The sequence below is a fragment of the Bufo gargarizans genome, chromosome 5 (assembly GCF_014858855.1).
Source record: "Bufo gargarizans isolate SCDJY-AF-19 chromosome 5, ASM1485885v1, whole genome shotgun sequence".
In the NCBI taxonomy this organism is placed as follows: Eukaryota; Metazoa; Chordata; class Amphibia; order Anura; family Bufonidae; genus Bufo; species Bufo gargarizans.
In genome coordinates this window covers 79360452-79378108 of record NC_058084.1, presented here as the reverse complement: position 1 = coordinate 79378108, position 17657 = coordinate 79360452, and the positions used below count along the sequence as shown (strand labels likewise).

The window sequence follows — 17657 nt, the reverse complement described above, 5'->3', positions numbered from 1 at the left end:
TGAGCAGAACAAATGTTCAGTTGCAGAAATGTTTGGCAGGAAAATCTGCCGTGTGTGAAGGCATTCTATTGCATTGTGTAGAAAAAGTGCCGCAAATGCATTGAAGAGGACTTGTCACCTCTCCTGACATGTCTGTTTTAGTAACTACTTGCGTTCTCAATGAAATGGCAATTCTGGAGCATCTATTCTTACATTCCTTTATTATTCCTACTAGAAGTTTGTGAATAAATTGCCTCTAATAAAGGTCCAACTGGGTGTTACCAGTTGGAGTATGTCCCGGGACAGCCTGACACTGGCAGCACTAATTGGATAGTGGCAAGTACACCCCCAGCTGGTAACACCCACTCAGAATGTTATTGCAGACTGCTGGCAATCCATTCATAAGCTTCTAGTAGGAATAACAGAGGAACATCACATCATAACAATTCTGGAGCATCTTTTCACATACAGCCAGGTCCATAAATATTGGGACAGCGACACAATTGTAACATGTTTGGCTCTATACACCACAACAATGGATTTGAAATGAAACTAACAAGATGTGCTTTAACTGCAGACTGTCAGCTTTAATTTGAGGGTATTTACATCCAAATCAGGTGAACAGTGTAGGAATTACAACAGTTTGCATATGTGCCTCCCACTTGTTAAGGGACCAAAATAAATGGGACAGAATAATAATCATAAATAAAACTTTCACTTTTTAATACTTGGTTGAAAATCCTTTGCAGTCAATTACAGCATGAAGTCTGGAACGCATAGACATCACCAGACACTGGGTTTCATCCCTGGTGATGCTCTGCCAGGCCTCTACTGCAACTGTCTTCAGTTCCTGCTTGTTCTTGGGGCATTTTCCCTTCAGTTTTGTCTTCAGCAAGTGAAATGCATGCTCAATCGGATTCAGGTCAGGTGATTGGCTTGGCCATTGCATAACATTCCACTTCTTTCCCTCAAAAAACTCTTTGGTTGGTTTTGCAGTATGCTTTGGGTCATTGTCCATCTGCACTGTGAAGCACCGTCCAATGAGTTCTGAAGCATTTGGCTGAATATGAGCAGATAATATTCCCCGAAACACTTCAGAATTCATCCTGCTGCTTTTGTCAGCAGTAACATCATCAATAAATGCAAGAGAACCAGTTTCATTGGCAGCCATACATGCCCACGCCATGACACTACCACAACCATGCTTAATGGTCCATTCACACGTCCGTTGTTTCTTTCCTGATCTGTTCCGTTTTTTGCGCAACAGATCTGGACCAGATCTGTACCCATTCATTTTCAATGGGTCCTGAAAAAAATCTGACATTGTGCTGTCCGATTTTTTTTTCAGGACCCATTGAAAATGAATGGGTCCAGATCTGGTCCAGATCTGTTCTGCAAAAAACGGAACAGATCAGGAAAGAAACAACGGACGTGTGAATGGACCCTTACTGATGAGGTGGTATGCTTAGGATCATGAGCAGTTCCTTTCCTTCTCCATACTCTTCTCTTCCCATCACTCTGGTACAAGTTGATCTTGGTCTCATCTGTCCATATGATGTTGTTCCAGAACTGTGAAGGCTTTTTTAGATGTTGTTTGGCAAACTCTAATCTGGCCTTCCTGTTTTTGAGGCTCACTAATGGTTTACATCTTGTTGTGAACCCTCTGTATTCACTCCGGTGAAGTCTTCTCTTGATTGTTGACTTTGACACACATACACCTACCTCCTGGAGAGTGTTCTTGATCTGGCAAACTGTTGTGAAGGGCGTTTTCTTCTCCAGGGAAATAATTATTCGGTCATCCACCACAGTTGTTTTCCGTGGTCTTCCGGGTCTTTTGGTGTTGCTGAGCTGACCGGTGCATGCATTCTTTTTAAGAATGTTCCAAACAGTTGTTTTGGCCACGCCAAATGTTTTTGCTATCTCTCTGATGGGTTTGTTGTGTTTTTTCAGCCTAATGATGGCTTGCTTCACTGATAGTAACAGCTCTTTGGATCTCATCTTGAGAGTTGACAGCAACAGATTCCAAATGCTAATAGCACACTTGAAATTAACTCTGGACCTTTTTTCTGCTCATTGTAATTGGGATAATGAGGGATAAACACACACCTGGCCATGGAACAGGTGAGAAGCCAATTGTCCCATTACTTTTGGTTCCTTAACAAGTGGGAGGCACATATGCAAACTGTTGTAATTCCTACACCGTTCCCCTGATTTGGAGGTAAATACCCTCAAATTAAAGCTGACAGTCTGCAGTTAAAGCACATCTTGTTCGCTTCATTTAAAATCCATTGTGGTGGTGTATAGAGCCAAAAATGTTAGAATTGTGTTGCTGTCTCAATATTTACGGACCTGGCTGTATTTTTATTAGATTGGGAATGCAAGTAGTTAATAAAACAGGAGAGATGACGGGTCCTTTCTTAAAGGAGTTTTACAGTTTGTGAATGTGAATAAAGCCTGATTATCTTGTAATGAAATCCAATGTTAACTGCCACATTTGTAAGTGTAGGGCACAAGACAAATTAAAGGCTATGTACACCTTTTGGAGGCAAATTTTAGACAAATTTTTTTTTTTCAATTGGTCTCTATAAAAAATATTGAGCCGTTCTGTCACAAAGGGTTAACTGTTTATCTAGCTGTGTGAATGGTACTTTTAAATTTTACTTTGTGCTGTCATATAATAACTCTTATCTATAAATTACTAAGAGGTCATAAACACTTATGTAAGCCACACTCTTCTCAGTAAGATAAGAACTGAGCTATAATGAGTGTTTGTAACATCAGAAAGCAGAGGTAAGGAGCCCGTCAGATTAGGTGGCTGATGGAAAAGAGAGAAAATTCAGATCCCTCTATTAGAGCATCTCGGCTCTTTACAGAAAAAAGGGTTCCATGTTTGTAATAAAGACCAATTTGAAACATGATTTATAGCTCAAAATGAGTACAATGCATTAATAAAAAGGCTATGAACACCTTTGGGGGCATTTTATGTTATTATGACATTGTACTCATTTTTAGCTAAAAAATCATTTTTTATTTTTTTTCAATTGGTCTTTATTAATTTTTTTTTAGCCCTTTTCTCTCTACAGCCTTGAGATTCTCTAGTAGCAGGATCTGTATTTTTACTCTGTTAAAGGACATGTCCTATCTTTTGCCGTATCTTGCTGATTGTGGACCCATTCAAGTCAATGGGTTGGCACTGCGATACGGAGTTCACATGGCTGGTGCTTATGTTTTATGGACACACAGTTTAGGATTCGCAACACGGTCTGGGGGGGCCTTACAGTTGTGTAAATGGGGCCTAATTACAGGCCTGCTCACTACCACAAATAGGTTTGCAATCAGAAAATGAGATGGCTGCGTCTAGTCTAAAATAATGCACCTCCTATAGACCTGGACGCAGCCAAAGCAGACAGTAAACACCTCGACCTAGTTAGGACTCATTCACACATGCAGAATTTGTAAAAAGTATTTTAGTATTACTTTTCATTACCATATTCTGACCCCTATAATTTTTTTGTAATTATGCATAATGAGCTGTGTGAGGGCTATTTTTTTGTGGGGAGATACCATTTTGAAGTGTGTATGACTTTTTGATCACTTTTATTAATTTTGGCCATTTTGATGTGATTTTATTTTTTGTTTAATTTTATTTTAGGCAAAGGGGGTGATTTGAACTTTTTTAAAAAAAAAAAAAAAAAGTATAATATTTGTATAAACTTTTTTTTTTTTTTTTTTTTTTTTTTAAAGGGAGTCTGTCACCAGATTTTGACCTTATAGACCGCTTACATAGCGCTCTAGCATAGCAGTCTATGATTCTAATGGTACCTTTTGATGTTTTCTTGTGAAGTTCCCCCAAGGCAAAAACTGACTTTTATTCATATGTAAATTAGGGTTCGCAAGTGCCCAGGGGCGGCGTTCACCTCGTTGGTGCCCAGGCTGTTCTGCCTCTTCATCATATCCCCGCCCCAGCCTCTTCCTCTGCCCGCCCCGCTCTTCCTTTCCGTCCTCCTTCTCTGCAGCGAGATCCCGCGCCTGCGATATCCATAGCTTTGCCGAGGCATGTGCACTGCGAGAAACAGCGGTGAAGAGGCGGACCAGAGACACCCTCAATGGGCATCGCAGTGCCAAGCAATGGAGAGCACAGGAGCAGGATCTCGCTGCAGAGAACTTGAGAAGGAGGACGCAAAGGAAGAGCGGTGCGGGCAGAGGAAGAGGCTGGGGCGGGGATATGACAAAAAGAGGCAGAACAGCCTGGGCACCAACGAGGTGAACGCCGCCCCTGGGCACTTGCGAGCCCTAATTTACATATGAATAAAAGTCTGTTTTTGCCTTGGCAGATCTTCACAAGAAAACATCAAAGGTACCATTAGAATCATAGACTGCTATGCTAGAGCGCTATGTAAGCGGTCTATAAAGTCAAAATCTGGTGACAGACTCCCTTTAAGTCACCCTAGGTGACTATAACTGTCAATCACTAGATTGCCAATTGTGTTCTGTGACATTCTGGGTAGATGACCATCACAGATTATGCCATTCACTGCATTCCAGTACAGTGCTGCCACCTGCAGGTCTTTATCAGAATATTCCAGTGATGGATAACTATCACTGCTCCAATGTCTGCACCACTCGGATGCTGAGGTCACATTCGACCACAGTATTTCAGGGGTAATATGTGTGCGATCAGCATTATGGCTGATCGCATACATCTGCCACGGGCCTCTGCTGAAACGGCAGAAACCTGGCGGCTTTCGCGCCTACTGCATGCGCAAGAAGATGCCATCTTTAAAGTGCCGACTTCCGTTCTGTCACAAGGGGTTAACTGTTTTTCTAGCTGTGTGAATTATAGAGACAGGTGAGTTTATTTCTGTCATTTAAAAGTAAGTTACCGAGAACCAACATCACAATCCTTGCAGACTGGGCCTGGAAAAGAGTCCCGGCCACCTGAGAAGAGTCCTGGTTATTCATGGATTCCTGCTCTCCTGCCCACCTGCTGATGGCTGACAGTCTTCTACCTAGTTTTCTCCCTTTCTCTATAGGAGAGAACTGCCAATCAGCGGATGGACGGGGAGAGCAGGAAATTATAACCAGGACTCTTCACCGGTAGATTTGACTCAAGGACTGAGCTGCAATGATTATGATGTTAGTTCTCGGCAACCACTTTTAGCTCATGAGTGACACACCGCTGAGATCAGCATTTCTGTCACTATTTTATACTGCCCTCAGTGAGGTCACCATAGCGTTGATGACAGGTTCCCTTTAGCCACATTGTTATCAGTAGGATAAGAATGGAGCTATAATGAGTGTTTATAAGGTCAAAGATAAGGAGCCTCTGCTGAGCTGCCAGATGGAACAGAGTGAAAATTCTGATCCTGCTACTAGATAACTCAATGCTGCACAAATAAAGACTAACTGAAAAAAAAGATTTTTAGCTGAAAATTATTATAATGCAATCACAAAACAAAATAGCCCCCAAAGGTGTATATAGTCTTTAAAAGTAATTTAAAGCATATTTTTTTTAGAGATTTGGGCAATTATATTTCAAATGTCATAGTAAACCCTTGCATTCCCCATGTAATACCAATTCTGGAGCATCTATTTTTATGCCTCTCAGTCAGGGCTGCCATCAGAAATTTTGGGGCCCCTTACACAGCTCAAGGCCTGGGCCCCCCCTCCTACCCTTCAGAATTCGTCCTGACTCCACCTCCCCTCCACCCCCAAGGACCTACCCCCAATTTCATTATTTTTTTACAACTACAAAGACAGTAAAAAGTGATAATCAGCGATTTCAGTAAGGAATTAATTTTTGACCAAATAATATGAAGCCTGCTACCACGACAAGGTAGACTCTTTTAAGCAGGACCCTACACTAACACTAACTACACTACCTGTTCTAATCTGCCCTAGCAATCTTCCCCTGGCACATTTAAGAAAAAACACCTTAAAAGCACAAGGTTTACTATTACAGTGTTATGGGGGGGATCGGTGGATGACTTGCTGTTATGGGGGGAATCTGTGGAGGACTTACTGTTATGGGGGAATCTGTGGATGACACACTGTTATGGGGGAATCTGTGGAGGACTTACTGTTATGGGGGAATCTGTGGATGACACACTGTTATGGGGGAATCTGTGGATGACGCACTGTTATGGGGGAATCTGTGGATGACGCACTGTTATGGGGGGAATCTGTGGATGACGCACTGTTATGGGGGGAATCTGTGGATGACGCACTGTTATGGGGGGAATCTGTGGATGACGCACTGTTATGGGGGGAATCTGTGGAAGACGCACTGTTATGGGGGGAATCTGTGGAAGACGCACTGTTATGGGGGGAATCTGTGGAAGACGCACTGTTATGGGGGAATCTGTGGATGACGCACACTGTTATGGGGGGAATCTGTGGATGACACACTGTTATGGGGGAATCTGTGGATGACACACTGTTATGGGGAATCTGTGGATGACACACTGTTATGGGGGAATCTGTGGATGACACACTGTTATGGGGATCTGTGGATGACACAGCTGTTATGGGGATCTGTGGATGAACACTGGTTATGGGGATCTGTGGATGACACACGTTATGGGGGATCTGTGGATGACACACTGTTATGGGGGATCTGTGGATGACGACACTGTTATGGGGAGATCTGTGGATGACACACTGTTATGGGAGATCTGTGGATGACACACTGTTATGGGGGAATCTGTGGATGACGCACTGTTATGGGGGAATCTGTGGATGACGCACTGTTATGGGGGGAATCTGTGGATGACGCACTGTTATGGGGGGAATCTGTGGATGACGCACTGTTATGGGGGGAATCTGTGGAAGACGCACTGTTATGGGGGGAATCTGTGGAAGACGCACTGTTATGGGGGGAATCTGTGGAAGACGCACTGTTATGGGGGGAATCTGTGGAAGACGCACTGTTATGGGGGGAATCTGTGGAAGACGCACTGTTATGGGGGGAATCTGTGGAAGACGCACTGTTATGGGGGGAATCTGTGGATGACACACTGTTATGGGGGAAATCTGTGGATGACACACTGTTATGGGGGAATCTGTGGATGACACTGTTATGGGGGGAATCTGTGGATAACGAACACTGTTATGGGGATCTGTGGATAACGAACACTGTTATGGGGGATCTGTGGATGACACACTGTTATGGGGGATCTGTGGATGACACACTGTTATGTGGATCTGTGGATGACACACTGTTATGAGGAATCTGTGGATGACGAACACTATTATGGGGATCTGTGGATGACACTGTTATGGGGGATCTGTGGATGACGAACACTGTTATGGGGGATCTGTGGATGACGAACACTGTTATGGGGGATCTGTGGATGACGAACACTGTTATGGGGGATCTGTGGATGACGAACACTGTTATGGGGGATCTGTGGATGACGAACACTGTTATGGGGGATCTGTGGATGACACACTGTTATGGGAGATCTGTGGATGACACACTGTTATGGGAGATCTGTCGATGACACACTGTTATGGGGGATCTGTGGATGACGAACACTGTTATGGGGGATCTGTGGATGACGAACACTGTTATGGGGGATCTGTGGATGACACACTGTTATGGGGGATCTGTGGATGACACACTGTTATGGGGGATCTGTGGATGACACACTGTTATGGGGGATCTGTGGATGACACTCAACCACTCTCAAACCCAACTGGTCAAACTTGTTAAATGGATCCCAAACACAATATGCACAATAACACCCCCCACCCCCTCCAACACTTAATTAACCCCTTCATGGCCTAAACATTTTTTTCAAAGCAGAACACAAAGCTAAATAGGGCTGGGTGGGCTGGCAAGGGAGGGGTTAATAACAATAAATGATGGAGGATCCTGGCCCTGTGGGATAATCCAGAAAACAGCTTTTCATTTTACCCCCGAGCAAAGACCACACAACATAGAGCTGCCGAGCCAAGTAGACAACATAAGGATCAATATGAAAATAAATAATTTGGAGCCTTTGAAATAGCTCAGCTCAGTATGCGGCATAGGCTACTTTCACACTGCAGTTTCTGGGTCCGCCTGTGAGATCTGTTTCAGGGATCTCACAAGCGGCCCCAAACAGATCAGTTTTGCCCCAATGCATTCAGAATGGATAAGGATCCGTTCAGAATGCATCCGTTTGGCTCCGTTCCGCCTCCATTCCGCTCTGGAGGCGGACACCAAAACGCTGCTTGCAGTCGGATCTTTAAAATATTTTAACCTGTGACTCATTTGATTCTCAGACTCCCTGTACTTGTGTCAGTGACTCAGACTCAGAGCTGCTAGTGCTTACCTTTCCTCAGCTCTGATTGGTTGGTGGGCGGGGAGGGGAGGGACTGGCAGCAGCAGCTTCCACTCTAGGATCAGATTACACTCCTCCCGAGCCCCTCCCCTCCCTGCTGCCAGCGGCTCTGCTATTGTGTGCTGGGTCAGACTGAGCTGTTTCACTCGGATCGGCTCAGCCAGGTAAATCGACTCCTCCGGTTCAGTGAACTGAATCCATTCAAATGAATGATTCGTTCATGAACCGGACATCACTAGCAAGGAATAATCAATTGCCCCCCTCTAGCGATGCAATAAAGTTCAACTCAAGTCACTGACAAATGGGAGGGGGGAAAAAAAAAAAATGAAAAAAATTTTTTTTTTTGGGAACTGGCTGGGCCCCCCCAGGGTCTGGGCCCCTTACTGGGGTATTGGCTGTACCCCCCTGATGGCGGCCCTGCTCTCAGTTGTGCCATTCCTGTATTATTCCTGCTAAAAGTTTACAAATAAGGCTACTTTCACACCTGCGTTAGGTGCGGATCCGTCTGCTATCTGCACAGACGGATCCGCACCTATAATGCAAATGCTTGTATCCATTCAGAACGGATCCGTTTGCATTACCATGATAATGCAAAAGGATCCATTTTGACTTACACTGAAAGTCAATGGGAGGCAGATCCATTTTCAATTGCACCATATAGTATCCGTGAAAACGGAACCGTCCCCATTGACTTACATTGTAAGTCAGGATGGATCCGTTTGGCTCCGCATCGTCAGACAGACGGAATGGAGACTGAACGGAGACAAACTGATGCATTCTGAACTGACCCTTATCCATTCAGAATGCATTGGGGCTAAACTGATCAGTTTTGGGCCGCTTGTGAGAGCCCTGAAACGGATCTCACAGGCAGACCCAGAAACGCCAGTGTGAAAGTAGCCTAAGTTGACGGCAGTCTGCAGTAAAGGTACTGCTGGGTGTTACCAGTAGTGGGTGTGTCTGACTCTGTCCAATCAGTGCTGCTGGTGTCAGATTGTGCAGGGACACCCCACCCCCCTGACTGGTAACACCCATCTGTACCTTTGCTGCTAGCAATTAATTCATAACCTTCTAGCAGGAATAATACAGGAATAGCACAACATGGAGTCGTAAGAATAGATGCCCCAGAATTGTTATTACATGGGGAATGTAAGGAGTTACCAAAATAGAAATGTCAGGAGAGGGGTCAGGTCCTCTTTAAAACCAATACAATCTTGAAATGGCTATTCACAGTAGGTGATGGTCACAGCTCACCCCTTCCCACACTGTGGCAGGTCACAGAACATGCCTAAAACACTTCCCATAGAAGTCAATGAGGAACATTTATCAATGATTTGACACAATAGTGGCATAAAAAAGTAGCAAATTGTGCCGTATGCAATATTTGCAGCATCATTTTGAACTAATGCTGCTTATCTTCAAAAGTCGGTGGGAGCGGACTCCAGAGGCTCCTTAGGTTTCATTTAATTTATAGTTCATACAGCATGTAGATGGCGCAAATTAGAATGTGCAGCGCACGGACTGACAGACTGTGTTTCATAGTTCTCTTATGAAACGGCAGTGTTAGGCCTCATGCACACGACAGTATTCTTTCACGGTCCGCAAAACGGGGTTCCGTTGTTCTGTGATCCGTGTCAGTTTTTTCTTCTGTGTGTCTTCCTTGATTTTTGGAGGATCACCAGACCAGAAAAGTGAAAAAAAAAGTCAAGTTTGCCTTGAAAATGATAGGAAAAAAACGTACACGGATCACGGACGCGGATGACAATCTTGTGTGCCTCCGTGTTTTTTCACGGACCCATTGACTTGAATGGGTCCGCGAACCGTTGTCCGTCAAAAAAATAGGACAGGTCATATTTTTTTGACGGACAGGAAACGCGGATCACAGACGCGGAAGACAAACGGTGCATTTTACGAGTTTTCAACTGACCCATTGAAAGTCAATGGGTCCGCAGAAAATCACGGAAAACGGAACAACGAACACGGATGCACACAACGGTCGTGTGCATGAGGCCTTACTCTGCCCTCCTGGATCATCTCTACAATACAGATTCCGAGGATACATGGTGGCTGCTGCAAACATCTCTCTGAATGCTGTTCTCAGCTCGATGGCCGTCTCTTAATCACATACAAAAATACCACGAAGAAAGCAACCATCAGAAAATAAAGTGATTAGAAAAAAGAGTTTCAGTTTCAATTAGTAAAAATAAAATTTGTGACACATTCCTTTTAAAGAATTATAAGGCTACTTTCACATCTGTGTTTTTGCTGGATCCGTCATGGATCAGCAAAAAACGCTTTCGGCACTATAATACAACCGTCTGCATCCGTTATGAACAGATCCGGTTGTATTATCTCTAAAACAGCCATGACCGATCCGGGACTAAAACCATTGTGAGTCAATGGGCTCCAGATCCGTTTTCTTTTGTTTCCGACAAAACGAATCCGACACCATGGACTTACTTTGTGTTCCATGCCGGATCTGTCTTGTGTCACATCCCATGACGCACTGAAAAATGCTGCTTGCGTTTTTATGTCTAGCATAAGAACGAGACCAAACGGAACGGAATGCTTTCTGGTGCTCTCCGTTCCATTCAGTTCAGTTTTGTTCCCATTGACAATGAATGGGGACAAACGGAAGCGTTTTTTTCCAGTATTGAGATCCTATGACTGATCTCAATACCGGAAAGGAAAAAAGCAGATGTGAAAGTAGCCCAAGGCCTCGTGCCCACTTGCATATTTTGCCTCTTTAGCATCTAAAACGCTGAAGTGTAAATCTTTCCACCGCACTTTTTCTCTCTTTAGCTTCCGCTCTCGGTTTTGGCTTACAAATACTTAAGCAAAATACGGAGCAAATTCTGCATGTGTGAATGAGCCCTAACTTGGCTGCTGTGTTTACTGTCCGCTTTCACGGTGTCCAGCTCTATAGGAGGTGCAGTATTTCAGACCAGACACGGCCATCTCTTAGTTGCTGATTGTAAGCCTATTTGTGGACCGTAAGGCCCCCCCCCCGGCCTGTGTTGTGGTCCACAATACACGGGCACCAGCCGTGTGAACTCTGCATCGCAGTGTGAACCTGTTGATTTGAATGGGTCCACGATCTGCAAGATACAGCAAAATATAAGACATCTCCTATCTTTTGTGAAGGCACAGACCCGAAAGCCTGCGGAAACTCACTGAAGTCCTTCTATGGGCTCCCAAGTCCGTGCCTCCGCTCCGCAAAAGATAGAACATGTCCTATCTTTTGCTGCATCTTGCGGATCATGGACCCATTCAAGTCAGTGGGTTCTCACCGCAATGCGGAAGCCACATGGCCAGTGCTCGTGTTTTGCAGACCCACGGATTGCGGTCCGCAACACAGGCACGGTGGTGTGAATGGGGCCTTAGGGTGTAGATGCAATAATTGGTATTTCTGGCTGTTATTACATATTATGACCTAGATGTTGTAGGCCGCTTATGTTTTTACCAAATGTTGACAGTCTGTTCTCTCCAAATGTTTCTCTGCAGCTGAATTGCCACCTCCGTATACAGCAATCGTCAGCCCAGATGCCAGTGGCGTTCCTGTAATAAACTGCCGTGTGTGCCAGTCTCTCATTAATTTGGACGGGAAGCTTCATCAGCATGTGGTGAAGTGCACAGTCTGCAATGAGGCTACGGTAAGAGCAATGCTATGTGATATGCGGGGAGGGGGTTTCTGTTGTCGTGATCATGAGGCTGTGTTCACACATGGAATGTTGCTGTGACTTTTCTGTGTTTTCGTTGCACTGTGGGGAAAAAATAACCCCATCAGCTACATAGTACGATGTAGTGGATGAGGGTATGTCCAATCGTACTCGTGTTCAAAAACTGCTTCTTTAATAAAAACTCAGCCACAACAAAAACTTCAAAGCATTTCATAACATCCTATACTTTATAAAATCATAGCAAAATATAAGTTATCGGGAACCTGTCGCCATGAAAATACAGTAATCGGCAGGCAGCAGATTATCGCGCAGGAGGAGCTGAGCAGATTGATATGTATTTTTAATTTATTAATTTAGGCTACTTTCACACTAGCGGCACGGACCTCCGGCAGGCTGATCCATCAGGTGAACAACCTGTCGGATCCGTCCTGCCGCTAGTGAACGTGTGCCCCCGGACTGCCACTCCGTCCCCATTGACTATAATGGGGGCGGAGGCATGGCGAGAGGCACGGCAGCGCACGTCGAGAGGCTTCCGGAATAAAACTACGAGATGTCAGACATTTATTCCGGCAGCCTCTTGCCGTGCCTCCGCCGGAACTCCACACCGCCCCCATTATAGTCGATGAAGACGGAGCAGCAGTCCAGGGGGCACACGGTCACTAGCGGCAGGACGGATCCGACAGGCTGTTCACGCGACGGAACAGCCTGCCGGAGGTCCGTGCCGCTGGTGTGAAAGTAACCCTATAAACCTTTTGCTCTTAGGAGTCATGTGGGTGGTGCCAGTCTCTGATTGACAGCTAACTCAGCACGACTGAGCATACAGGATAGGACCGCCCACATGACTCCTAAGCATACAGAGCACAGGTTTACATGTATCAATTACAATTTTTACTGAATCTTTTCCCACAAAACTACAGCCACAGCCATAGCCAAAATGTTTGAGACTGACTTTGGTTTGACTTCACAAAGTTTGCTGTTTTTTTTTTTTTTTTTGGGGGGGGGGGGTTGTGGCAATTTGATTAACTCTAGATTATTATGAAGAGGGATTAGATGAATTGCAATTAATTGCAGAGTTACCGTATTACTTGCCATGAAAATGAACTAAATCACAAAAAACTCATTTCCACAGCATTTTAGCCCTGCCACAAAATGACCTGCTAACATCATTTTAGTGGTCTTCTCATTCGCTCAGAAGAAAGTGTTAAAGGGGTTTTCCGAGATTTTTATACTTATTACCTATCCTCTGGACCCCCGGGCCCCCGCCGATCAACTGTTTAAGAAGGCAGCAGAGCTACTGTCAGCGTCACGGCCTTCTATCTGCTTTTCCTAGGCCAAGTGACGACACGTTCATGTGTCACGTGGCCTAGGAGCAACTCTGCCACATTCAAGTGAATGAGTCTGAGAGTGATGCCAAGCACAGCCGCTATACAATGTACGGCACTGTGCTTGATAAGCTCAAAAGAATTTAGTGCTATCACAGGGCGTCCGTGTCGTCTCATTACAGTTGATCGGCTCTAGTTCCGTGTACAGTTTACCTATCCAGAGGATAGAAGTCATCCGTGAAAAAATCTTGGAAAACCCTTTTAACAGACAAGGCACCTGATATCACTCTGTCATGCTGAATTAGAAAAGCAGACTGGCACCTTTAAAAGGAAGGTGCTTGAAATCATTGTCTTCTTCTGTTAACCATAATTACCTCCAAGGAAACATGTGCAGTCATCACTGCTTTGCATCAAAAGGGCTTTACAGGCAAGGACATTGCTGCTTGTAAGATTGCGCCTACGAGGTTCAGTTGCTGTAAAGAAGGCTTCAGGAAAGAAGGTCCGGCAAATGCCAGAACTGTGTCCTAAAGTGGCTTGAGCTACAGGATCGGGTGGCCACCAATGCAGAACTAGCACAGGAATTGCAGCAGGTAGGCGGGAGTACATCTGCACTCACAGTGAGGCGAAGGCTTCTGAAGGGTTGCCTGGTGTCAACAAGAACAGCAAAGAAGCCAATTCTCTACTTCTCTCCAAGAAAATCATCTGCAGGAAGTACAGGGATTGGACTGCAGAGGACTGGGGTAAAGTTATTTTCTTTGGTGAAACCCCCTTCAGACTGTTTGGGACATCTAGAAAAAAGGTGAGTACTACCATGAGCCCTGTGTCATGCCAGCAGTTAAGCATCCTGAGACCATTCATGTGTGGAGTTGCTTGCCACCCAAGGGAGAGGGCTCACTCATAACACTGCCATGAGTAATGAATAGTATCAAAACGTCCTCCAGGAACAACCTTTCCCAAGCATCCAGCAGCAATTTGGTGATGAACAATCCATTTTCCAGCATGATGGAGCACCACGTCACACGGCAAAAATAATAATTGAATGGCTCCATGACCAAAACATTGAAATTTTTGGTCCATGGCCAGGAAACTACCCAGATCTCAATCTCATTGAGAACCTCTGGTCAGTCCCCAAAAAACTGGTGAACAAACAAAAACTCATAAATTGTTATAAACTCCAACCAAGATTAGGCAAGAATGGGTTGGGCAAGTATTGGGCAGGATTTGGCACAGAAGCTGATATCCAGCATGCCAGGGTGAATTGCAGAACCCTGTAGGGGTATCTGAGGAGTTGCTATACGTAGCTGTGCCAAACTTATGAAAATGACCACAGTAATAATAAATCTGGTACAAGTGCAATGTGCCTGGGGGATGCTTGGCATAGAGTTATTTTTTTATTTTTTTTTATTTTTTTAGAATGAAAAATTATTGCTTCATAAATGTGACACAAACGTGATCTATTCTGAAATTCTGTAAAAATTTTCACTTTAAATCTGTAAGGCCCCTTTCACACGGGCGAGTATTCCGCGCGGATGTGATGCGTGAGGTGAACGCATTGCACCCGCACTGAATCCGGATCCATTCATTTCTATGGGGCTGTGCACATGAGCGGTGATTTTCACGCATCACTAATGCGTTGCGTGAAAATCGTAGAATGCTCCTCTTTGTGCATTTTCCATGCAATGCAGGCCCTATAAAAGTGAATGGGGCTGCGTGAAAATCGCAAGCATCCGCAAGCAAGTGCGGATGCGGTGTGATTTTCACGCACGGTTGCTAGGAGACGATCGGAATGGAGACCCGATCGTTATTATTTTCTCTTATAACATGGTTAAAAGGGAAAATAATAGCATTATGAATACAGAATGCATAGTACAGTAGGGCTGGAGGGGTTAAAAAAAATTTTCAATTTTTTTTAAACTCTCCTTTAATCCACCTGTTCGCGCAGCCCAGGTTCTCTTCTGTCTTCATCTTTGCTGTGCACAGGAAAAGGACCTGTGGGCACGTCACTACGCTCATCACATGGTCCGTCACGTGATCCATCAGCATGGTAAAAGATCATTTGATGGACCATGTGATGAGCGCAGTGATGTCATCAAAGGTCCTATTCCTCACAGATGAAGACAGAAGAGAAGCGGGGCTGCGCGAACAAGTGGATTAAGGTGAGTTTAAAAAAAAATTAACCCCTCCAGTCCTATTGTACTATGCATTCTGTATTAAGAATGCTATTATTTTCCCTTATAACCATGTTATAAGGGAAAATAATACAATCTACACAACACCTAACTCAAACCTGAACTTCTGTGAAGAAGTTTGGGTTTGGGTACCAAACATGCCGATTTTTCTCACGTGCGTGCAAAACGCTGAAAAATCGTGCATTTTCCCGTGACGCATATTATCCGGGCCAAAAACATGACGCCCGTGGGAAAGAGGTCTAAGTGGCGCTAGAAGGCGTAGTGCTCAAAAAGTAAAAAAATTTACCCCATAAAGTGCAAAGAACCCTATTGAATTCTGGCGTGCAGGGCTTGATAAATTCCCCCGAGTCCTTGCATAAACCTGATGTATTTATCAATAAAAGTAAAAAAATATATGAAATGCTTATTGTTGTTCTTCAGTATACCAGAGAAACCTCTGACAAAAAGATGAAAAGAAAAACGCGGAAGATGCAAACTTTGTGAAAAACAAACTTTGTGTTAGTCTCAAAACTTTTGGCCACGACTGTATATATTAAAGGGGTTCTCAGATAGGTGATCAATATGAGATCGGCGGGAGTCCAACTCCCAGCACCTCTGCCAATCTGCTGTTTGAGGAAGACGTAGCGCTTACAGTGGCTCTGGCGAGTGCCGCAACCTCCTCTCAGCTGCAGTTTACTAACTTGTACTATATCTGCTGTTTGTGCTCAAGTGTATAGTGGTTTCTATTTTATGTTATTATTAATGATTTGAATTTTTACTTTTAGTGCTAGTTTTCATTTTCTATTTGTATTGCTTCTTTCATTGTCATTTTCTCATCACCGTATTGGGATGTGGTGTATGTGTATCAGGAAGTTGCACTCCATCCGATTCCACTATACAGCGTCCCTTACTTTTTCTTTCTTAGAACTATCCTTCTGTATCATTTGGGATCACTAATTGCATTAGACATAAAGACTGTGTTATGTTCTCTTGTGTTTTATTTTAAGCCAATCAAAACCCCTCCCTCAGGGAAGAAATATGTCCGGTGTCCTTGTAATTGTCTCCTCATCTGCAAGGACACCTCACGGAGAATAGGATGCCCACGACCGAACTGGTACGTAGGACTTCAGTCATCCAACCAATGAACATGAGATATGTCCGGGTGCACAGAACCAGTGATGACACGAGCAGAACGGCTTTCATCCTTCACTGGGAGTAATGGCGATTTCTCTCTATAGCAGACGTATCATCAATCTGGGCCCAGTGATGCTGATCCCTGAGGAGCAGCCTGCCCAGCCCGCTCTACCAGTTCAGCCAGAGGGGACCAGAGTGGTTTGTGGTCACTGTGGAAATACCTTTCTGGTAAGTTACTAAGTGACCTCTACAATACGCAAGTATGATACGGAGTACTTAGTAAGTTTGGTAATTTAAAAAGGTTTTCAGAGACTTTATTACTAATGGCCTATCCTCTGGATAGGTCATCAGTATCTGGTCGGGATGTGACACCCGGGACACCCCCTGCTGATCAGCTGTTCACGAAGGCAGGAACACTCACAGTAGCGGCCTTTTCTCTGCTTTCACTAGGCCAGTGAAGACCCGTTCATCGGTCACATGGCCTTGGCGCAGCTTAGCCGCATTGAAGTGAATGGGGCTGAGCTGCTATACAATGTACGGCGCGGTGTTTGAGCGCAGAGAAGGCCGCTGTGCTCACAGGAGTCTCGGAAAACCCATTTAAGTTTAGAGGATTTCCACAGTACAGTGCATTCAGATAGTCTTCTGACCCTTTTACTTATTTCACATTCTGTAATGTTGCTGCCTTGTGCTAAAATAAAATAAAATTCAAGTTTCCCCCCATTATTCTGCACAAAATACCTCATAATGAGAAAGTGAAAACTGAATTTTAGAATTTTTTTCCAATTCAATCACAATTAATTACCGTATATACACATAAAAACCCACATTTAAAATGGCAGTAGTGGAACTTTGGGAGCCGAACTTAGTGGCACAGACGCCATCGACATTCCTGGCAATGTCTGGGCTCATTGTAAGCACGTCATGCCTCTTTTATTATTCCCTCACTTGACAGGCCTAATTGGTCATCTGATTGTTACGTTTTACGCCATGACATGATCTTTTTAGTAGTATTTCATTTGTCGTTTTATGCTTTAAATCTCCGCACTTGTC

At 44.4% G+C, this 17657-nt stretch overlaps 1 protein-coding gene across 1 annotated transcript in view; it reads left to right on the top strand.

Moving 5' to 3' along the window:
• PIP4P2 (phosphatidylinositol-4,5-bisphosphate 4-phosphatase 2) overlaps positions 1-17657 on the top strand; it is a 71744-nt gene that overhangs the window by 27682 nt on the left and 26405 nt on the right. The window contains exons 2-4 of the mRNA XM_044294911.1: positions 11808-11956; positions 16481-16587; positions 16712-16835. Coding sequence (XP_044150846.1) covers positions 11808-11956; positions 16481-16587; positions 16712-16835 — 380 coding nt within the window. The remainder of the gene's footprint in view (positions 1-11807; positions 11957-16480; positions 16588-16711; positions 16836-17657) is intronic.